The sequence below is a fragment of the Anolis sagrei genome, chromosome 3 (assembly GCF_037176765.1).
Source record: "Anolis sagrei isolate rAnoSag1 chromosome 3, rAnoSag1.mat, whole genome shotgun sequence".
In the NCBI taxonomy this organism is placed as follows: domain Eukaryota; kingdom Metazoa; phylum Chordata; class Lepidosauria; order Squamata; family Dactyloidae; genus Anolis; species Anolis sagrei.
The window spans coordinates 264,124,790-264,148,700 of NC_090023.1; the positions used below are offsets into that span (position 1 = coordinate 264,124,790).

The window sequence follows — 23,911 nt, forward strand, 5'->3', positions numbered from 1 at the left end:
TCTGATGGGGGAAAGAGCGGTGGGGCAATGTGATAACGCACACAGCCCCATCCCCACCATATGATGGGGGAAGAGCACGTGGGGCACTTTGAGTCACCCCAAGTGCCTTCCCTTTCACCACTGACTGCCAGCAAAATGGCACAGCCCGGAATAGCCACAAGAAGAGGTCTTTATTCCAATTTAAGGACTCAAAAATGAATTGTTATGCCTGTTTAGACACCACATTATTGAGTTAAATCCACGCTGAGTGATCAGTGTAGATGAAGCCCAAATCCATTGTTCGAAACACTACTGCACGCTGGCTCTATCTATGTGGGTAAATCTCTCAAAATCTTCTCTCTCCCAGCCTTGTTCTTGGGATACAGAAGTGCATATCTACATTCTCTACCTTAGGGATGAGAAAACCTCTCATCTTCACATCTTTGGCAGTTTGTCTTGGGAGCCCAAATAAAAGGGGATATTTTGAACGCTGAATCTCATGAAGCACAGCATTTGTATATGGGAGCTTCTTCAGATCTTGATAGCTGAAGGAAGAGGAGCACAACATATCTTCTATTTCCTTATAGGTTTTATCTGTGGAAAAGGGGGGAAATTGATTTTTTAATTTATTGCGTCAGGAGCAACCAGACAATTGTATTACAGTTTAAACAAACAAACAAACAAAACTCAAAGTTTTCAAGCTTGGTAGTTAAAATCTGCCAAGAAGTAGCAGCCTGTAATGAAAGGACCAAGGAAGTGACATCTCTGGCCCATCCTCTGTTCAGATATTTGCCAGCAAGCAAATGCTTGAAACAAGAAATAGCTTCCTAACATCTAAGAGATACTTGCAGGAACACATCAGCATGTGAAAGTCCAAAAGTGGCAGCTTAAAACCCAGAACCTCAATCAGTGGCTGTTAACAGATGAAAGACTCCCCCCTGGGATCATAGAAAACTGGGTGACTTGGAAAGCACTGAACAGGCTGTGCTCTGGCACCAGGAGATGCTGAGCCAATCTTAAGAAATGGGTCCATAAAGTGGAGTCCACGATGTGCAAATGTGGAGAAGAGCAAACCACAGGCCACCTACTAAATGCAACCTAAGCCCTGCCATATGCACAATGGAGGACCTTCTCACAGTGACACCAGAGGCACTCCAAGTAGCCAGCTTCTCATCAAAGGGTATTTAGTATAATGCCTAGTATTTAGCTATATTCACTTATGACAAGATAAATAAATAAAGTGTACGTAGGTTTTCTGTAAACTGTTGTCCCCTGACAACAATTTACAATTGGTGGCACAGTGGGTTAAAGCGCTGAGCTGCTGAGCTGTTGACCAAAAGCTCGCAGGTTCGATTCCCGGGAGCGGCATGAGCTTCCACTGTCAGCCCTATCTTTTGCCAACCTAGCAGTTTGAAAACATGCAAATGTGAGTAGATCAATAGGTACCGCTCTGGCGGGAAGGTAACGGCGCTCCATGCAGTCATGCCCGCCACATGACCTTGGAGGTGTCTATAGACAACGCCGGCTCCTCGGCTTAGAAATGGAGATGAGCACCACCCGCCAGAGTCAGACATGACTGGACTTAATGTCAGGAGACAACCTTTACCTTTTTACCACATTCATAGAAACAATAGAGCTAGATATGATTTTCTTTCCTCTTTGATTGAGCACATTGTTAAAAAGAACAAGGATGTTGTTCTTGCTGCACAGTGTTCTCTCTTACCTTGAATATCTGGATGATTTGCCAAAAGGAGGATTGCCCATTTCAGAGAAGTGGCAGTTGTTTCCGTTCCAGCAACAAATAAGTCATGAATATCCTGAGCCAGGTTCTCTTCGTCATATGTAGAGGTAGGATCATTCTTCCTCTGGTGGTGACAATATGAAATATGAAATATGATTTATGATTGACTACAAAGCTTCTTTTCAAGGCTGTCTTTATATGTGTGCGCATGTGTCTTCATGTTAGCTATTGATTTATTGCAACCCGTGTATTTTGAAGGGTTTTTAAAGGAACACTAAGGCATGGAAGCACTATATTATTCTACTGGTGAAACAGGTTTTATAACTCTGTGAATTTGGGTGCTGTTTCAACAGCAGGGCTCCTAGCCAAGGATTTCTTGGCAGGACTGAGGTGCTGATCGAGGAGATATGTCTATACTATGCAGCTCTGCTCTCTCTCTGGTCTGGAATGTAGTGAGAATGCTTTAGGGCTGGGGCTTTACATTAGCAGGGGGGTTGTTCCTTTGTGACATCCATTTCTATCTCCCCCATCCCAGAGGTATTCACTGCTGTGCTTTTCCCCACCATGTGCTATTAACATGTTGATAGATAAGGAAAAAATTAATACAACTATGATATTAGCAAACACATTCTAAATTTAGGTAAAGGTAAAGGCTTTCCTCTGACATTAAGTCCAGTCGTGTCTGACTCTGGGGTGTGGTGCTCATCTCCATTTCTAAGTCGAAGAGCCGGCATTGTCTGTAGACACCTCCGAGGTCGTGTGGCCAGCATGACTGCATGGAACGCCATTACCTTCCCACTGTAGTGGTACCTATTAATTTATTCACATTTCCATGTTTTCGAACTGCTTTGTTGTTCATTCGTTCAGTCGTCTCCGACTCTTCATGACCTCATGGACCAGCCCACGCCAGAGCTCCCTGTCAGCCGTTACCACCCCCAGCTCCCTCAAGGTCAGTCCAGTCACTTCAAGGATGCCATCCATCCATCTTGCCCTTGGTCGGCCCCTCTTCCTTTTGCCTTCCACTTTCCCCAGCATAATTGTCTTCTCTAGGCTTTCCTGTCTCCTCATGATGTGGCCAAAGTACTTCAACTTTGTCTCTAGTATCTTTCCCTCCAGTGAGCAGTCGGGCTTTATTTCCTGGAGGATGGACTGGTTGGATCTTCTCGCAGTCCAAGGCACTCTCAGAACTTTCCTCCAACACCACAGCTCAAAAGCATTGATCTTCCTTCGCTCAGCCTTCCCTAAGGTCCAGCTCTCACATCCGTAGGTGACTACAGGGAATACTATGGCTTTGACTAGGCAATGGATCTTTGTTGCCAGTCTGATGTCTCTACTCTTCACTATTTTATCGAGATTGGACATTGCTCTCCTCCCAAGAAGTAAGCGTCTTCTGATTTCCTGGCTACAGTCTGCATCTGCAGTAATCTTTGCCCCTAGAAATACAAAGTCTGTCACGGCCTCCACGGTTTCGAACTGCTAAGTTGGCAGAAACTGGGGCTAACAGCTGGAGCTCACACTGCTTCTCGGATTCAAACCTGAGACCTTTCGGTCAGCAAGTTCAGCAATTCAGCGGTTTAACCCACTGTGCCACCAGGGGCTCATATTCTTTAAAAAAAACACCCTACTGATCTACTTTAAACTAGTAAGTCATAAATTACACCAAACAAAAACAAAATAGAAAAAATAAAACGTGCCTATATACATACATACACACATAGCATATATATTAGGGCTGTGCAAAAAATTGCTTGTGTCTCGTTTGTGCCTTGTCTGTCATATCTATTTTGTAAGATCTATACAGATGAGAGAATATTAAGAAACGCAGGGGGTGCCCATGCAAAAAACTTAATGAAACACCTATTCAGTAAACCTCATAAGTCTTCAAAAGTTAATTCTCATTTTCAGCACAAGCAGCAAACTGTACCAGTTTGAATTCCTCTTTGAATTAAGAAGAGCCAGGTTACCTGTCACCATTGGGAGAGCAAGCGAGCTGGGAGGGGAACTGAGAATTCAGGAAAATGTAAGTTTGGGAAGCCAAGGACCCCAGCGGCAGAGAAAGCCCTGCCCTAAATTACATTTCCCAGAATTCTGCTCACATCAGAAAGTCCCAATGAGATAGGAGAGAGCTATTGTCCATCCATAGCAGCAGCCAGCCACACAGTTTAGAATTTCAATAAATTATTGAATCTGCAAAAAGGACTGATAGTAAATCTATGCTGGACTGGGAGGTTGTTGTTGTTGTTGTTCATTCGTTCAGTCGTCTCTGACTCTTCGTGACCTCATGGACCAGCCCACGCCAGAGCTCCCTGTCGGCTGTCACCACCCCCAGCTCCTTCAAGGTCAGTCCAGTCTCTTCAAGGATGCCATCCATCCATCTTGCCCATGGTCGGCCCCTCTTCCTTTTACCTTCCACTTTCCCCAGCATAATTGTCTTCTCTAGGCTTTGCTGTCTCCTCATGATGTGGCCAAAGTACTGGGAGGAGAACCCCTTAATTGACGTTCTATGGTATGTGTTGTGTGTGTCATATAGAGACATTCAAAGGGATGGCTGTTGTGGCTTAAAATTTTTTTTGACATTTTTTTAAAATTTCCCCCAAAATCAGTAGATGTGCAAATCTTTCTGAACTTTGGGGGGAATTATGCCCTGATTATCTTGTGTCTCTGTAGACAAAATCAAGGAGAACACTCTTGTAGTTTGTTTGTTTTTTTAAAAAAAAATGCTGTTTGTAAAAAAAAAACTGTTAAAATTCCTCCCAACTTGGTGTGTGTGTGTGGGGGGGGGGGGGGGGTAACAGTGGTAAATGTATTCTACAATTGTAGAAGGTTTCATGCCGATAGGGAGAAAGGAGTCCCTGAAGTTTCCCCATTGGTACAATTACAAAAAAGTAATGAAAAATTGTTATATCGTTATGATTATGATAGTCCCCTAATTTGAATGCCACCACCAGACAAAGATATCTAAAAAAAAAATAGGTGGTCAGGTCTTTCCCTACGGGCTTATTAGAGGAGAATTTTTGCAGTCAACCATCTTTGCCAGGTCTGCATATCCACAGATTCTGACTCAATGGATTCAACCATCCAAAGTTGATAAAGAAAATACACACACACACAATTGTAAAGCATGGAATTTGAACATTATAATATAATAATAATAAAACTATTTGTACCCCGCTACCATCTCTCCAAGGGACTCGGTGCGGCTTACATGAGGCCTAGCCCACAATACATCAGCAAAAACAACAACAGCAATACAAAACAATAAAATGAAACTCAGAAAATAAAAAACAATCAGTAAACATTAACAATAGTATGACAACGCTTAAAAACCTATGGCTGGGCCAAATGTAATAATTATTTTTTTAAAAAAATAATGCTGAGGTGAAATATATAACTAGGATAGAATTTCAGAGAGGAAAGGCCGTGCAGACAATCCTAGATCATTGCTAAAGTGTATTTAGGGACATATTGCTGGGAGTTTCCTTATTCTGGGAAGGCACACTGGAACAACCATGTTTTCAGGCTCCTCCTAAATACTGCCAGAGTTGGGGCATGTCTGATGTCCTAGGGGAGTGAGTTCCAGAGTCGAGGGGCCACCACCGAGAAGGCTCTCTCTCTCTCGTCCCCACCAATCATGCCTGCGATGGAGGTGGGAGCGCAAGCAGGGCCTCTCCAGATGATCGAAGAGATCGTGTGGGTTCGTATACAGAAATGCGGTCACGAAGGTAGGCAGGTCCCAAATCGTTTAGAGCTTTTTAGGTAAGAACCTGCACCTTGAATTGGGACCGGAAAATGAACGGCAGCCAGTGGAGCTCCTTAAGCAGGAGGGTTGACCACTCCCTGTAAGGAGCACCAGTTAACAACCTGGCAGCCGCCTGTTAAACCAATTGAAATTTCCGGGCCGTTTTCAAGGGCAGCCCCACGTAGAGTACATTACAGTAGTCCAATCTGGAGGTGACTAAGGCATGGACCACCCTGGCCAGATCCGCCTTCATGAGGTATGGTCGCAGTTGGTGCACGAGTTTTAATTGTGCAAAAGGCCCTCCTGGCCACCGCTGATGCCTGAGCTTCAAGCGTCAGTGATGAGTCCAGGAGGACACCCAGACTGAGGACCTGTGACTTCAGGGGGAGTGCAAACCCGTCCAACACAGGTTGCCAACCTATCCCCCGATCCGGTTTATGATCTACCAGGAGGACCTCTGTCTTGTCGGGACCTCTGTCATTCACAGATTTTGGTATCCATGGGGATCCTGTAATCATACCACAGTGGATACCAAAGTCCCATTGCATTTCTTGGAATTGATATAATTGAACACAAAGCAGATACTTACTTTCTCTATTTCAAGCAGGTAGAAATCAATGAAATCCCGTGGCTCCTGAAAGGACTTTTGCTCCTTATGTTTCTGTATTTCTTTCTTTGCTAATGAAAGCAGCATCTCTGTGGCATGCAATGACTCTTTGTGAGGCCCTGGAAGATGCTTCATGAGCCATGGAAACATTTCATATAGCTACAACAAAGACAGAAGCAAAGGCCTACCATTACTAGAGCAGTGGCAATAAAATTCAGTCCATCAGCTAAAGCAGCTTTGACACACACAAGTTGCTTTAGGATAAGAACATTTATTGGTTGTGAACAAGAAATGAAGATGGTAATTGTTTGCGTCCCCCCTTCTTGAACATAAGGACAATTTTTTTTCTTCTCCAGTCTGCTGGGACTTTTCCTGTTCTCCAAGAATTCTCAAAGATTATTACCATTGATTTTGAAATTACTTCTGCTAGCTCCTGTAATTCTCTTGGATGTAGTTCATCTGGTCCTGGAAACTTAGCCAGGTATTCCTGGACTACTTCTTGCCAGGACCTTCAGGAAAGATGAGAATGATTGGGAGAAGCAGAATCTCAGCCATGGTGGATGAGCAGCCTGACACTGTAGAGATTGCTTGCTACTGCTGAGCAAGAGCATGACCCTCCAGGAATAGAGGCATCTGAGTCTGGGCAGGATGAGGTTCTTCAGGCAAAAGAGAAAGAATTAACTCTTTTCACCCAGCTTCAGCTTAGGGTTTATGCCATCCAGCTGTAAAGGTCCAATCGGGTGGTTCAAAAGAGGATCTCACAGCTTTAAGGACTTTTCAGGAGCGGCATAAACAGATGGCATTTGTAACAGTTCTTGACTGGAAGCAATCATTGTGTTGGTGCTACAGCCGAAATCTTATTGGTGACCCTCATGCTATGAACCTCAGACCACAGACTTTGGATTTTGGACTGGATTTAATAGGATCTCATAATCTTGTGGATTATGAGATCCTCTTAAATCCAGCAGGAGATGAATGCAAAATGGCTTTCAAAACCCAATATGGCAATTTTAAATATATTGTAATACTGTTTGTTCTGTGTAATGCTTCTACCATGTTCCAACATTTTGTTAATGACATTTTCCAATACTTTTTGGGCCATTATGTCATCATTTATTTTGATGGCATCATTTATTTTGATTTATTCAGCCCTGTCTATTGTATCATGTTCTGCAGCTGATGGTGGTTGGTGAAGGGAGGGTTAATGTAAGTCTTAGTTCTAAAGGGTTGAGTAATCTGTAAGTAAGAGTTCATGGATGAAAACAATTAAGGGTGGAGGTTTGCAAGAGATAGGCTGCAGCTAGGCGTTTCTGGATATAAGGAGCTAGCTTTGGGATTGATCTTTAGGAGAAAAGTATTTGTTTTATTTTGGTGGTAGATGCTGCTGGTTTTTCCCCAGGTGTGTGGATTTTCGGTATCCTGACCTGTCTCCTGAGCCCTTGGAACCCTGGAACCTTGAATCTTTGGACTGACTTTTGAGTATGGTATAGACTATTGATCCCTGGACTTTGCTCACTGAACTCTTGACATTTGACCACTGGATTGGACCCTTTGACTATGATGTAGCGTTTGCTATCAGTTTTTGTTTTGCTTTCTGTGGCTGAGTGTTATTTTTATGTTTTATATTTTGCACTATTAAAGCAGCTAGAAGTAAGTGCTGTTTTAATTAAACTGCTTGATACTAACTGGGTATTTGTTTGGTTCATCTCTACCTGAATGAGGCAGAGCCCTGAGACTGTGACACCCTGACACTTCTTTATCTACTTTAGGTTGCATTTCCCCTATTCATTCCATATTCTTTAGGTTGAACACCAATCTTTTGGGGGAAGACTGAGGCAAAGAATGTGTTGAGCATTCCCTATTCACTGACTTTTCCCTATTCCCTGTTAGTGTTTCACCACCTTCTCCACACAGAGGTCTTACTGTTCCCTTTTTCTTTCTTTTTCTGTGGACATAATCAAAGAACTCCCTTATATTGTTTATAATCTCTCTGGCAAGCCTGAGAATGTTTTTCACTTTAGCCTTACAATTTTTTTTCCTCACATATGTTGGTTACTTATTTGAATTCCTCTTTGGTGATTTTCCCCCCTTTTCCATTTCTTATGCATGTCTCTTTAAAATCTTGGCTCAGTTAAATCTTCTTTGGACATCCATTCTGGTTTCTTTACACTTCTTTCTTTTTTTTCTCCATGCTTGCACTGTTTGCAATTGTGCCTTCAGTATCTCACTTTTAAGAAACTCCCATACATCAGTAACTCCCTTCCCTTTGAGTATTCCTGTCCATGGAATCACGCTTAGTATTTCCTTACATTTCCTGAAGCTGGCTCTTCTAAAGTCTAGAATGCATTTGACTTCTTTTTGTTTCCCCCTTCCTTTGTATCACAGAGTCCAGGAATACATGGTCACTCCCACGTAAGGATCCCAGCAGTTCCACTCCATTAAACAGATCCTCAGTGTTGTTTAGGATCAGATCCAGAATAGCTGATCCCCTTACTGCCTCTTCTACTGTCTGGACAACAAAATTGTCCGCAAGGCAAGTGAGTAATTTGTTGGACTTTGTATTGTTGGCAAAGTTTGTTTTCCAACAAATATCAGAATAGGTTTGCTCCATGCTGTATGGCCATGTTTCAGGAAGATTCTCTCCTGGTGTTTCACCTGCATCTGTGGCTAGCACTTTCAGAGGTCTGAAGATGCTGTCCACAGATCTAGGTGAAACATCAGGAGGGAATGCTAATGAAACATGCCATGCAGCCTGAAAAACTCACAGCATCCCAGTGATGCTGGCCATGAAAGCTTCAACACAAATAGCAGAACAGTTAAAATGGCATCAAACACTCCTCAGTGGCTTGAATGGTGATCTCTGGCATGCCGGGCAGGGAGGGGAAGAGGAATCCCTTTGTGCTCCCCACTCTCCCCAGAGTGCTGGATGGCACCATTGCAGATGCCATTTTGGTGTCCTCTGGGCACTGTTAAGGTCAATTAGTGTGAAGCAAGGCAGATGCCATCCTCATTCCCCAGTTTACCAATTCCCAAAGCAAAAGTGGCTCAGTTGATTAAATGGCCCCAGAGAGACCATGGACTGTAAAAAAAAAAAAAAAAAAAGATCCTCAAGCAAATCTAACTCTCCTTAGAAGCCATTTAGACCCGACAGACTGTTGTTCTGTAACATTGTTTCATATCATGTCGGTAATGTAGTCCTGCCATTCTTTTGTTAGGCAATGAAGCCTATAATATTTGCACTCTGTGCTCTTTTTGTGAAAAACTGTACAAATCCCTACAATGTTTGCACACAAAGCAATGTGCATTACTGTGCTAAGTAATTTTCCAAAATTCTGTGGGATATGCACATTCAGTGTGGTAAATGCAATAATATTGCACCAACCATGAATAACTTGTTACGTTATGTAACTTTACATAGGAGAGGTGATAAGAAACAACCGAATTTTGAGATTGCAAAACAGGAAACAAGAGTGCTCAATGCTCATCAAGCATTAGACGGTGTGTCTCAACTCCAATGCATATCCCTTCTGTTCTATTCTGCATCAATGTCTTTCTGCATCAATCACTTCTTTGACTTTGGTTTATAGTAATGTATCAGCCCATTATTGAATGCAGACATGATAGACCAGGCATGGGCAAACTTTGGATCTCCAGGTATTTGAGACTTCAAGTTTGCCCATGCATGCCATAGGCTTTCTCTATTTAAATTCCTACAAACCTAAGTTCACTTACAAAGATACTCTCTAAAAGGATTCCAGCCTTTGTTTTCTCCATTAACAGAATTTTTCAGAAAGCATTCATCCTCATGCATGAGAATGGAATGGTCACATATTTACTTTCCTGGTGTAAACTCTGAGGATTTACCTCTGCAGAATTTATTCCATTTTGCCATGCCCAAATCCAACACTCAAAACATTATTGCAATTGTTTTCAAAATGCTCCTTACCACATAAAAAAGACTTCCTCCAAATTTTAAGGTAAATGTCAAGGCATCAATCAGTTCCTTGAAGGTTTCATCTTCAAGAGGGAAACGGTATCCGAAAGATATGGCACATATCACGTTGGAGATTGAATTTGTGATGGGCAATGCAGGATCAAATGGCTGCCCTGCAAATCAAGTTCAGTTAATATCAGTCAACCACTTAATCGTCTCAATTAGATTTTCTTTGGAGAAAGAACTCTTGGGATTTATGTGCACTTATGTTTATATTTGAGATCAACAAAAATATGACAAATTTCACATCAAAGACACACAAACTTATGCAGGTTGACGCATACCTTTTTCATGTGCAAAAACCTCTACAAGCTGTTGGGATTCCTCTTCTATTTGGCCCTCCATGCTTTTTTTCCCTACTCCCATTTTCCGCAGTGTAACTAGGCCAAACCGCCTCTGCTGCTCCCAGGTATGTCCATTTGAAAGTCCAACACCTGAGTGTGGAAGGAATAATAATATAATAACTTTATTTCTATATCCCACCAACATCTTCCTGAAGAGACTCAGTTCAGTTTACAATCAGGACCAAGTCCCATAGTCACAGAGTTAACCAAATAAAACACATTTAAAAACATGGGTCAACACACAACAGCTGACCAAACAATTAAACAGTAGAGTACAAAAGACATTACAATAAAACGAAATGAATCTCAATATCCAATCCCAAGGCTACAGTGAGCAATCAAAATTAAAAGATAGCGGGGGCTGGGCATTTCCAAGTAAATACTTTAGCCACCTGTGTATCTGTTGCTCCATCTGGTTATATATTTCATCAACTGTCTCGGGATTATAAAATGAGGATAAGAGCACTCCACATCAGTGTTTTGCAACCACCTCTTATGAATCTTTTGACTGTAGGGATATACCGTCCTCTAGCAGTGTATTTTTCAGCCAATCGCAGATTTTAAGATAATTTTTTTATCAAATGATGTTTACCTGATCCTTCAATCCAGCATGCAGTTCTGGTGTGTGTCATCTATCCGCCCCCAACCCTTTTATTTTTATTTAAAGATCATTTCACACATCTCTACTGGATTATATGGCAGCGTAGACACATGTAATCCAATTTAAAGCAAATGATAGGGATAATCTGCTTTGATAATCTGGATTATATGGTAGGGTACATCCACCCTGAGTGTAATTTCCAACTGATAAGAACTTTCCCCAAAGGATCCTTTGCTCTCAGATTGTTTCTCTGGAGAAAGATGTAGTACAGCTCTTCACAACTTACCCTTTCCTCTTGATATAGCTGTAATATATGGAGTCAGTGGCCGCTCAGAGAAGTCTTCCGAATGATCAATCAGTCCTTCTTTCACAGCTTCAAAGCCAGACAAAAATACAACTGGTATATGTCCCGCCCACAAAAGAAAAATGTCTCCATATTGTTCTGCCAACTGCCATTTGGGTCAAAGCAAAAAGAAGAACAATTGCAATCAAATAAAGGAATGATTTCAGGTCAATATAGGAATAGTAACCATATTCAGATCCTCGCTTCTATTGTTTCTAGCCATAACAACATCCCCACTCCCTATTTCTGCCCTTCTCCCTCTCTCTCCAGTCTCATAAAACCATCTCCCTCGAGCCACTTACATCAGAAATGTAGTGCCTTCAGATGGGGGTGATCACATAATGTCTCTCCTCTTTTGTTATCACACTGTGGAAGACTTTTTGAAAAGTGTTTCTTTTTTATCAACTCTAAAATATCAATGAGAGTCTATTGTGCTACAATTTCCTTGGCAAAATCTCAATTATGCTTTTCTGCCAGTCACCATAGGGTGGTCAGTAGATGAGCTTTGGGTGACTTCTTGGCAATTGGAAAAGTAACTAAGAAACCTTTAACAGCTTATTTTCTTCATCAGTGCATCTGAAGAAGTGGGATGAGGCTCATGAAAAATTATATGTGTATATATGTGTATAGATAGATAGATAGATAGATAGATAGATAGATAGATAGATAGATAGATAGATAGACAGATAGATGTGGAAATATGCCTGTTTGTTTGTCTGTGTGTCCATTGTGAGACCATTGTGAACCCACTGGCAAAGGATCTAGAGCAGTTCAAAGCAGATAACCTAGGATCAGATCTTGGGATATAAGGGGTCTAGGGGCCCTTCCAGATAGCCCTATATCCCAAGATCTGATCCTAGATTTTCTGTTTATCCCAGATTATCTGGCAGTGCAGACTCATATAATCCAGTTAAAAGCAGATAACCTGGGATCAGGTCTTGGGATATAAGGACAGTGTAGAAGGGGTCTAGGGGCCCTTCCAGACAGGCCCTATATCCCAAGATCTGATCCCAGGTTTTCTGTTTACCCCAGATTATCTGGCAGTGCAGACTCATATAATCCAGTTCAAAGTATATAATCTGGGATCATATCCTGGGATATAGAGCCCATCTGGAAGGGCCCCAGCATGAACCTAGCACTGGATTTTCTTGGCAAAATCTCTTCAGAAGGAGGCTGCCTTTGCCTTCTTTGAGGTTGAGAAAGTGTGTCTTTCTCAAGGTCATCCAGTGACACTCCATTGCCATTTATTAGAATCCAAGTCTCCAGACTCCTAGTCCAAAGCACATGCACACAATTAATTAATTTATTGATTTCACATATTTGTATCCTGTGTAATGTATAATGATGATGAAGAAGGAGAAGATGATTATGTATAATAATAGAATAGTAATTCTATCTTCCTACCTGGCAGAAAGATGGGGGCTGGATTTGGGGTTTCCTTCCAACTGAGTTTTATAATAATAATAATAATAATAATAATAATAATAATAATAATAATAATAGTCTCCTGGAGTGACTGCAGGAGCAAAAAACAAAAAACAAAAAACCCTTCCAGTATTTTCTGTTGGTCATGCGAGTTCTGTGTGCCAAGTCTGGTTCAATTCAATCACTGGTGGAGTTCAGAATGCTCTGATTGTAGTTGAACTATAAATCCAAGCACTACAACTCCCAAATGTCAAGGTCTGTTTTCCCAAAGCTCCGCCTGTGTTCACATTGGGGCATATTGCGTATTCTTGCCAAGTTTGGTCCAGATCCATCACTGTTTGTGTCCACAGTGCTTTCTGGATGTAGGTGAACTACAACTCCAAAACCCAAGGTTAATGCCCACCAAACCCTTTCAGTATTTTCTGTTGGTCATGGGAGTTCTGTGTGCCAAATTTGGTTCAATATCATCATTGGTGGAATTCAGAATGCTCTGATTGTAGGTGAATTATCAATCCAAGCACTACAACTCCCAAATGTCAATGTCTATTTTCCCCAAACTCCACCAGTGTTCAAATTTGGGCATATTGAGTATTTGTGCCAAGTTTGGTCCAGATCCATAGTGGTTTGGGTTCACAGTGTTCTCCGGGATGTAGGTGAACTACATCTCCCCTAAATCCCTGTGAATTCCCAATTAACTAAAACATCATCATAAGTTAAAAGACCATTTAAAAGAGCAAAATGATAGTTATGAATTAGCAACAAAAATAATTTTATGGTTGAGGGTCACCATGACCTGAGAAATTGTATTTAAGGGTCACAGCATTAGGAAGGTTGAGAACCACTGTTCTAGAGTCTAGACAAAACTTGGCACACATGCCCACCATGACCAACAGAAAATACTGGAGGAGGGGGTTTGGGGGGGGGACTGGGGGGAGGAATTGATCCTGGATTATGGGAATTGCAGTTCACCCCACATCCAAAGAGAATTTCCAGAGAACACCACACCACATTGATTATGGATCTGGACCAAACTTGACACACATGACAGAAAAAGAAAAGGGTTAGAAATCATCCATAATCAATAGTACTCTGAACCTAACTCACAATGGATTTGGACCAGACTTGGCAGACAAACCCATTATGACCAACTTTTAATACCTGTATGGCTTGGGGTGGAGGCAATAAAAGAAAATGATGGGAGCTGCAATCTGTCCACATCCAGAGACCACTCTGAATCCCACTGATGGATCTGAACCAAATTTGGCACACATTACCATCATGATCAATTTTGGGGAGTTTGGGTAGCACTGACAGAGGATGATGGAAGTTATAGTCTACCCACAACTTTATGCATTTACTAATGGGGTCATTGGCTAAAATGCCCAAAACAAACTATGACTAATGTTCATCCTTACCAAATACCTAACACAGGCACCGCCAGGTTACTAAGCTAGTGCTAAAATAAATGGGTTCGCCTCAAAGGTGCTGCTCAATTCCTTCACCCCATGCAACCCATGCTTTCCACTTAATGCTGACACAGACTACCACAACAATCTCTTTGGCATCTATTCAGTGTTCTTCTAAGCATGGCCAATGTGATTTCCCCCTCTATACAAAAGACATTGCAGAGATTTAAATCCCAACGTTCTTACATTCTGCCTCCCCCTTCTGTTCTATATAACATTCTACACTTCATATATATTGTTAATCAGATGTAGTTTTTATGAAGCTATTCTATTGATGAACTGATTTTGTGAAGGAGGAAGTTTTTCACCCTGGTTCCCTTCATGTCATCAAAATTGCTCTGAGGCCTTGAAGGACCATCCACAGTAGATATGTGAGAAACTCTGAAGACTGTGCACAGCAGAGGAAAGGAAGATGTCTCCTTGCATGCAAAAACTATGCTGTTCATTGTACATTCATGCACTGTTGGTACCTGTTGGGGGAATATTTGCGGGAGAAAGCAGAGCTGGGAAAAGTTATGTTTTGGACTGTAGCAATAACACATGACGTCTCTGCTGCTTAGAAGATTCTGAGAGTTGTATCTTGGGTAAGCAATATCTCCAAACTCTTGCAAAGCTTTAATGAAATTACTACAACAGCTAAACATATTAATAAGTTTTCATGTCAAACATTTAACTATTATTGTAACTCACAATTCTTTTGTCCATAGCCAACATAGAAAAAACATCACAATGATTTTCACTAATTCTGAATCAGATTCATAGGTTAGTAGGAAAAAAGTACCTTTATTAGTGTCTCTACAGTGTATCCAATTCCAAAGTTACATTTCCATATGCCTCCAATGACAGGAAGGGAAAGAGGCCCAGGTGGGAAATGTCGACGTGACCACTGCTGTTTCAGGAAGTAGACAAGCAGAAGTATCGCAGTCAGAACAATCAAAAATATCCCAGTTCCCTCCATTCTCCTGTTGTCCTCCTCTTTAGTTATTTCCAATTAGTTAGGAAAAGGTTGAAAGAGGATGGTTCAATGTTCTTTCCTCTCTTTGCTGCTCATGTCCTCATACATATATATACAACATGAGACCTGTTTTGTACCACGTATAGTAAAAAAAATGCCCTACATTGAATGGGCATGCAATATATCTGCACATGAGAAATCATGTGTTTATTTAGGCTAAGGAAGTTATCACATGAAGGAATCAATTCATCTTGTTTTCAATCTGCCTCCTCCCCGAGATTCATCCAGTGAGCTCATGGTCACTTTGAACGTATGTTTGTACCTTCATGTTGTGTGTTGACTTGTGCCAGTTTCATTAATTTCATTGAATTTTCTTAAGTAAGGAGTACTAAAGGTGGGTTTCCCAGTTCCTACCTCTGGTATTCATTGGCAGTCTCTTCCTTCCAGGAACTAAACAGGGCTGACCCTGCTTAGTTTCAGAGATCAGACAGGATCTGGTGCCTTTGTGGTGTTTAGGCCCTTCACAGTTCCTATATGGCCCCTAAACTAGAGGCTGCATAGGTAACATGATAGCTACAAGTGCACAACTCTGTGTTACCCAGTTGTAAGTGCCATAAAAGACTCCAGTCTATGACTTTCTCAGAAACAAGGCTACATTTGCCTTCACATGTTTAGAAAGACCTATATTCTGAGGGATAGAAAAATATTATTGTAATTTCAATATTCACTGTAATAAAATATTTCTATACTGATTATGTACAAATATGATCTGTTCCACAGAAAGGCGTGATAAAAAAACCGAGGTAGGCAATATTTAAATATTCCCAATTAGAAACTTGAATCTAATCACATTTGAAGTGACTGGCTTGACTCTGAAGGAGCTGGGGGTGGTGACGGCCGATAGGGAGCTCTGGCATGGGCTGGCCCAGTAGGGGACAAAGAGTCGGAAGCAACTGAATAAATAAACAACAATAACACATTTGTGTACTAAAGAGGAAACTGCTCATGTAATGAGGTCAATAAACAAGTTGAAAGGGAAATCAAGAAGTTCATCTGTTTCCAAAATACTTGGGAGGTACTGACAAGCAAGTAGTATTTATTTATTTATCGTGTCATCAGCAACCATACCATTGTTACAATTCTAACAGAACAAAACAAACAAACACACAGATTAAAAAAACAAACAAAAAACAAAACAAAAAACCACACAGATTTTGCAAACTTGGTAGTTGGTTAAATGTCCTTTGACCAGTGTCTGACCACTTGTCCGGGCGTCCCCAGAAGCAACCAGAGACGACTTGCAGCATGCAAACAAGAAAGCAAAACAACCAACGGTCCTTTTCAGGACCAACCATGACAATAATCTCAATCAACATCGAAGGCATGTCAGCTGCCAAAGAACAACTGCTCTATGAACTGTGAGCAAGTAGTAGAAGCTCAGCTGAAAAGTAATGCCTCACGTCAGAAAAGATAACCAAAACATTACCAAGGCCATCAGCATGGTTAAACAAGAATATCAAAGATTTAAGAAATGAAAGGCTTGGACAAGAGAACATGGGGGAAATGCACGAACACAGAAGAATTGACAGGGGTCTATAAAGGGTACGACAAAGAAAGGATTACTAATGGGAGATAAGGGGATTGTAGTGAAGCTGAATGAATTTCTTTAATTCATAGCTGAAAAAGCAGGCATAGAAAAGACACCCACATCTGCCCACTGCTTTCATTTCCACCTCTCCTACCTCTTCTTTCTCCCTGTGGCCCTTCCATCACCATTGCTCTGCCATGAGGCCACTGGCTGGGTTCCTACTGGTCCTGGGAGTCACCACCGCCGGCCTTCCCATGTTGTCGTCGCAGCTACCCATAGAGCACCTGGAGGTGACCCCCCCCCTTCCAGGTCTCTGTAAAAGATGAATTCATAGTTTTACCAAGGACACCAGGCTGGAATGATCCCATAATTCCCTATCTCTCCCCCATGTGGCAACCTAAGGCACTTTCCATGGCCCCATGGCCCCACATGGCAATGCCCCTGTAACCCACACTTTATGGACTTTCTATGAACTTTTAGTAACCTTTAATCAACTTTTCATGGACTTTGGAATTATGGACCCTATACCAAACCCTTATGAAATTTTATGATATTTCAATGATCTATATGAACCCTTGATGGACTCTGGAGGGAGGGAGGGCTGGCATGATTCCCTTTGCAGTTTGCATGATTTTACCCTTATTAACTCCTTGTATGCCTCCGCCCCTTCCCTATATCCCTATATGAAATATGAAATGTCACCTCTTCGTGAACCCAGCACTTCGTGCCTTCAGGAAACTTTCTCTCACTTCCTGGGCCAGCTAATCCCTAGATAAAAGGACTCACCAAGAACATTTTGCATGACTGATAAACAAATGACTCTACTTCCTCAGACCTCAGAGAAGCCAAAGGCTTGCCCATTTGAGGGATGGATTCTAAGGGCATTCTAATTATCTTTCATGAAAGGTGTTTGGTCACCTCAGACTCCTTCCATTGTGCCAATTCCTCTGGCCGATACTGATCCAAGATATCATCAACAGACCCCCATATCCCAGACCCAAGGACAACAAAGGGACTGACTTCCTAATCAGTCCAAGAAATATTTCCAGGAACCAAGCACAATAGTCGAGCTGGCTCGAAAGCTTAGGAAAAGCTATCACCAGTGCTTTTACAAACATTAGTCATTTAATCCATTCATTTTTTTCTCCCGGTTCATTGTTTTCCCACCTGGACAACCTCCTTCCTTCTCATTGGCCGAGAGACCAAAGCGATGCTGGCTCCCTGATTGCCTGAGGCGTGGCTAAGCCGGCTGCAACTCCCAGCCAGCTGATGACCCCATCCAATCAGCACGGAGCCGGCAAAGGGGGGGGGGAGGGATTTGAATCTGGCAGCTTGTATTTTCTATAAAATCTGTAATATTTCCGTTTGCAAACTATGTCGGCTTTGGCAAATGATTGCAGCTTGACATCCGCTTCAGCTGGAACAAAATAAACATCTCAGCTGGAACAAAATAAACATCTCAGCTGGAACAAAATAAACATGGCTCCTACTTCAACTTGGTGAGATTTATTCTGGAATATTGGCAGAATATTCTCACCAGGCAACCCACAATGGCTTGGGCCTAATCCACAGCCATTCTAAATTGCTCGACAACAGCACCATTCGGGAAGTGGGTGAGTCACTGCTGCCGCCTCCTTCAGCTCTCTGCCTGGAGAATGGGTGCAGCTTTGATATCACCCCAACTCAAAGGCATGAAGTCATGGGAGTGATTGTAGTTCACCAAGGTCTTTAGCCATGTCTGCCAAAGAGTGCTGCAAAAAAACTGCAACTTCCACAACCCCACAGCCAGGATTGTGAAAGTGGTTTTGAACTGCCTCACTTCTACAGTGTGATTTCTTAGCATATTGATATTCCAGGCACTGTTGGCATTGAATTGTGCCTTTTGTAAGCCGCCCTGAGTCCCCCGTCCCCCCCCCCCAGGGGGTTGAGAAGGGCGGGGTAGAAGTACTCCAAATAAATAAATAAATAAATAAATAATTCCAACACAATTAAATTAAAATGAAACCAAATGGAGGTCACAGTTTTCCTGGTTGTGGGTAAACTTCAACTCCCAGAAAGGAAAGTTTGTTCCCCCCAAACATCTCCAGTAATCAAATTTTGGCATATCAGGCATGTGTGCCCAAGTTTGGTCCAGATCCATCGGTTTTGTGTTGACAATGCTTTCTGGATGTAGGTGAACTACAACTCCCCCAAATAAAGGTGAACTTTCTACAAAGAACTCCAGTACTTTTTACTCATCATGGGGCTCTTTGTGCCAAGTTTGGTCCAATTTCAATGTGCTCATTGATTGTAGGTGAACTATACATCCCAGTACCTACAACTCATATAAATCATTGTGCATTCTCTCCAAACCTCTCTAGTGTTTGAAAATTCAATATAGCAAAGCATTTGGAAAGATTGAAATTGAATTGTGCAACTGTATAGCATGTGTTTCTTGGGCATCCAGTAGATGGTGCTGTTTTTGAAGCAAAGCATATTTTTACCTGTCACAGGTAAAAACCTGTGACATCTATATAATAGTAGGTATGCGAAAACATTGAAAACATTTGCCTGTTCGAATGCTACATTATGTCAACATTTCATACTTCGGTGAAGTATTTTGGGAGGTGTGAGGTAATGAACAAACTGACATTTACATTTTTATTTATATAGATTTATAGGGGGGGGCATAGTGTCCACTGGAGTTCAATTCAAGGAACCAATGTGGATATCATGGATGCTGAAATTCTAATATATACAAAGCCACAATCAAATGAGGTCTTGAAGAAGAGAAGAAGAACTTTATTTTTATGCCCCTCCTCCCTCTCCCTGAAGGGACGCGGAGCAGCTTACATGGGGCCAAGCCCAAAACAACATACAGTTAAAACAAGGCAAATAAAATATTAAAACAGCATAAAAACAATATCATAAACAATAATAAAACAAGCATCATAAGCAACAATCAGAAATATTTCTAGTCTCATGGGGGGGGGGTGGAAACAAGTTAGAGAATAGGCTGATCAATAAGGAGGATAAAACATATGGCATATAGAATAGTTGTGACAGGATCATTTTAACTTAAAAGTGCAGTAATCAGATACAAGAACTTGATTTTGGCCATGGTTAGGGACCATCTGTCAAAGGAATTGTCAATCGAATGCACAATTGAACATCCACATCTTTAGTTTCTTACGAAACATGGATAGGGAGGGTGCCAGCCTGATCTCCTTGGGGAGGGAGTCCCGGAGACAAGGGGCCATCACCAAGAAGGCCCTTCCCCTCGTCTTCCCCAACCGTGCCTCAGACGGAGGTGGGAGCAAGAGAAGAGCCTCCCCAAAGGATCTTAGAGACCATGTGGGCTCACAGGGGAAGATACGGTCATGAAGATAGGCAGGTCCTGAACCATTTAGAGCTTTATAGGTGATAACCTGTACCTTGAATTGGTACCAGATACTTATTGGCAGCCTGTGAAGCTGTTTAAACATGGGGGGTTGACCGCTCCCTGTAACTTGCTCCAGTTAACAATCTGGCCGGTGATGTTTGAACCAACTGTAGTTTCTGAACTGTCTTCAAGGGCAGACCCATGTAGAGTGCATTACATTAATACAATCTAACTAAGGCATGGACCACCGTGGTCAAGTCAGACTTCTCGAGGTATGTTTGCAGCTTTAACTGTGTGAAGGCTCTCCCAGCCATCGCCAACACCTGAGCATCAAGCATCAGCGCGGAATCCAGGAGGACCCCTAAACTGCAGACCTGTGCCTTCAGGGGGAGTGTAACCCCATTGAACGTAGGTTGTCAATGGGGTTACACTCCATTTCATAGAATCATAGAATCAAAGAGTTGGAAGAGACCTCTTGGGCCATCCAGTCCAACCCCCTGCCAAGAAGCAGGAATATTGCATTCAAATCACCCCTGACAGATGGCCATCCAGCCTCTGTTTAAAAGCTTCCAAAGAAGGAGCCTCCACCACACTCTGGGGCAGAGAGTTCCACTGCTGAACGGCTCTCGCAATCAGGAAGTTCTTCCTCATGTTCAGATGGAATCTCCTCTCTTGTAGTTTGAAACCATTGTTCCGCGTCCTAGTCTCCAAGGAAGCAGAAAACAAGCTTGCTCCCTCCTCCCTGTGGCTTCCTCTCACATATTTATACATGGCTATCATATCTCCTCTCAGCCTTCTCTTCTTCAGGCTAAACATGCCCAGTTCCCTAAGCCGCTCCTCATAGGGCTTGTTCTCCAGACCCTTGATCATTTTAATCACCCTCCTCTGGACACATTCCAGCTTGTCAATATCTCTCTTGAATTGTGGTGCCCAGAATTGGACACAATATTCCAGATGTGGTCTAACCAAAGCAGAATAGAGGGGTAGCATTACTTCCTTAGATCTAGACACTATGCTCCTATTGATGCAGGCCAAAATACCATTGGCTTTTTTTTGCTGCCACATCACATTGTTGGCTCATGTTTAACTTGTTGTCCACAAGGACTCCAAGATCTTTTTCACACGTACTGCTCTCGAGCCAGGCATTGTCCCCCATTCTGTATCTTTGCATTTCATTTTTTCTGCCAAAGTGGAGTATCTTGCATTTGTCACTGTTGAATTTCATTTTGTTAGTTTTGGCCCATCTCTCTAATCTGTCAAGATCATTTTGAATCCTGCTCCTGTCCTCTGGACTATTGGCTATCCCTCCCAATTTGGTGTCGTCTGCAAACTTGATGATCATGCCTTCTAGCCCTTCATCTAAGTCGTTAATAAAGATGTTGAACAGGACCGGGCCCAGGATGGAACCCTGCGGCACTCCACTTGTCACTTCTTTCCAAGATGAAGAGGAAGCATTAGTGAGCACTCTCTGTGTTCGTCCACTTAACCAATTACAGATCCACCTCACCGTAGTTTTGCCTAGCCCACATTGGACTAGTTTCCTTGCCAGAAGGTCATGGGGGACCTTGTCGAAGGCCTTACTGAAATCCAGGTACGCTACATCCACGGCATTCCCCGCATCTACCTAGCTTGTAGCTCTATCGAAGAAAGAGATCAGATTAGTCTGGCATGACTTGTTTTTGATAAATCCATGTTGACTATTAGCGATGACTGCATTTGTTTCTAAGTGTTTGCAGACCGCTTCCTTAACAATCTTTTCCAGAATCTTGCCCAGTATCGACGTGAGGCTGGGTCATCCTTTTTTCCCTTCTTGAAGATTGGGACCACATTGGCTCTCCTCCAATCTGCTGGAACTTCTCCCGTTCTCCAAGAACTCTCAAAGATGGTTGCCAATGGTTCCGAAATGACTTCCGCTAGTTCCTTCAATACTCTGGTGTGTAGTTGATCTGGCCCTGGGGACTTGAACTCATTTAGAGCGGCCAGGTATTCCTGGACGACTTCTTTCCCAATTTGGGGTTGGATGTCCTCAAATCCCTTATCCACTCCATCTTCCTGAGGTTGAAGACTCTCTTTGTGAGAAGACCGAGGCAAAGAAGGCATTAAGTAGTTCTGCCTTTTCCCTATCCCCTGTCAGCATTGCCCCATCTTCTCCTCGAAGAGGTCCTATCGCCTCCTTGTTTTTCCTTTTTCTACTGACATAAGAATAGAAGCCCTTTTTATTGTTTTTAATGTCCCTGGCAAGTCTGAGCTCGTTTTTTGCTTTAGCCTTGCGGACCTTTTCCCTACAGGTGTTGGCTATTTGTTTGAATTCTTCTTTGGTGATTTCTCCCTTTTTCCACTTCTTGTGCATGTCTCTTTTGTGTCTTAGCACAGTTAGAAGTTCTTTGGACATCCATTCTGGCTTCTTTGCACTTGTCCTATTTTTTGTCTTTGTTGGCACGGTTTGCAATTGCCCCTTGAGTATTTCACTCTTGAGAAATTCCCATCCATCCGTAACTCCCTTGTCTTTTAGTATCTGTGTCCACGGAATGCTGCTCAGCGTTTCCTTCATTTTTTGGAAATCAGCTCTGCTAAAGTCCAAAATGCGGGTTTGACTTGTCTTAGTTTCGGCCTTCCTTTGTACCTCAAATTGCAGGAGCACATGGTCACTTGCCCCTAAGGATCCTACTACTTCGACCGCATCGATCAGGTCCTCCGCATTTGTTAGGATGAGAGCAAGAGTAGCCAATCCCCTTGTTGCCTCTTCTACCTTCTGGACCATGAAATTGTCTGCAAGGCAAGCGAGGAATTTGTTGGACCTTGTACTCTTGGCCGTTTATCAAATCGATGATTTCCTGAGATGTAACCGGCTCCCAGCTTGGACCCACTAGCTCTCCATTATCCCTGAAATATTGAAGGCAAACCCACTGTGGTGGGCAAATCTACTAGCAATCCTCTTCACAAGGATCAACGAAACGGGGTACATGCCAAACGCATGGACCTCCTCTATAATGGTCCCAATATTCAAAAAAGGAGACCAAAACGATCCAACGAACTATCGGCCCATTAGCCTGCTCTCCATAATAGGGAAGATGTATGCCAAGCTCCTGAAAACCAAGCTAGAATCATGGGTCAACCAAAACAACATAATTGGCCCAGAACAAGCAGGATTCGCTAAGGGGAAATCAACATTAGACCAGACTCACATCTTGGCCCACCTAGCCAACAAATACTCAAAAAATTGCCCTAATAAGCTAAATGTGGCCTTCTTGGACCTGAAGGGGGCATTTGACTCTGTGAACAGAGAAAAGTTGTGGGAAAAACTAGCAGCCCTCAACATAGACCCAAGACTCCTCTTCTTGATTAAGAAATTGCACAACCAAAACCTCTGCCAGGTGAAAGACCACAAGGGATGCCTGTCAAACCCGATCCTGGTCCAAAAGGGAGTCAAACAAGGGTGTGTACTAGCCCCACTCCTCTTCAACATCTTTTTGCACGATCTCCCTACTGCCCTGGCTCAAGTTGACGGGCATAGCCCCAAGATTGGCCCAAAGCATGTCCCCCTCTTGCTATTTGCGGATGACGCAGCCCTATTATCCCTCTCTCATGTGGGCTTAAAAAGACTCCTGCATAAATTTGTTGACTTTTGCGAGGCGAACGAACTGCAGGTGAACTACGACAAAACCAAAATCTTGGCGTTTGGGAAAAGCAACAAAAGACAAGTCTGGAAGATAAAGGGCCACTATATTGAGCAAGTAAAACATTTCAAATACCTAGGTCTCTGGTTTA

The 23,911-nt window shown here is 42.5% G+C and overlaps 1 protein-coding gene across 1 annotated transcript; it reads right to left on the minus strand.

Moving 5' to 3' along the window:
- Positions 1 to 325: 325 nt before the first annotated feature.
- On the minus strand, positions 326 to 15,321 carry LOC132770430 (cytochrome P450 2J2-like). The gene is made up of 7 exons (XM_060767370.2): positions 15,021 to 15,321; positions 11,292 to 11,454; positions 10,345 to 10,494; positions 10,013 to 10,173; positions 6,049 to 6,225; positions 1,703 to 1,844; positions 326 to 573 (listed from the first exon to the last, which is right to left on the minus strand). Exons 1-7 carry the CDS (start codon positions 15,195 to 15,197, stop codon positions 326 to 328), a joined length of 1,218 nt encoding a protein of 405 aa, XP_060623353.2. The 5' UTR covers positions 15,198 to 15,321.
- Positions 15,322 to 23,911: the final 8,590 nt, after the last annotated feature.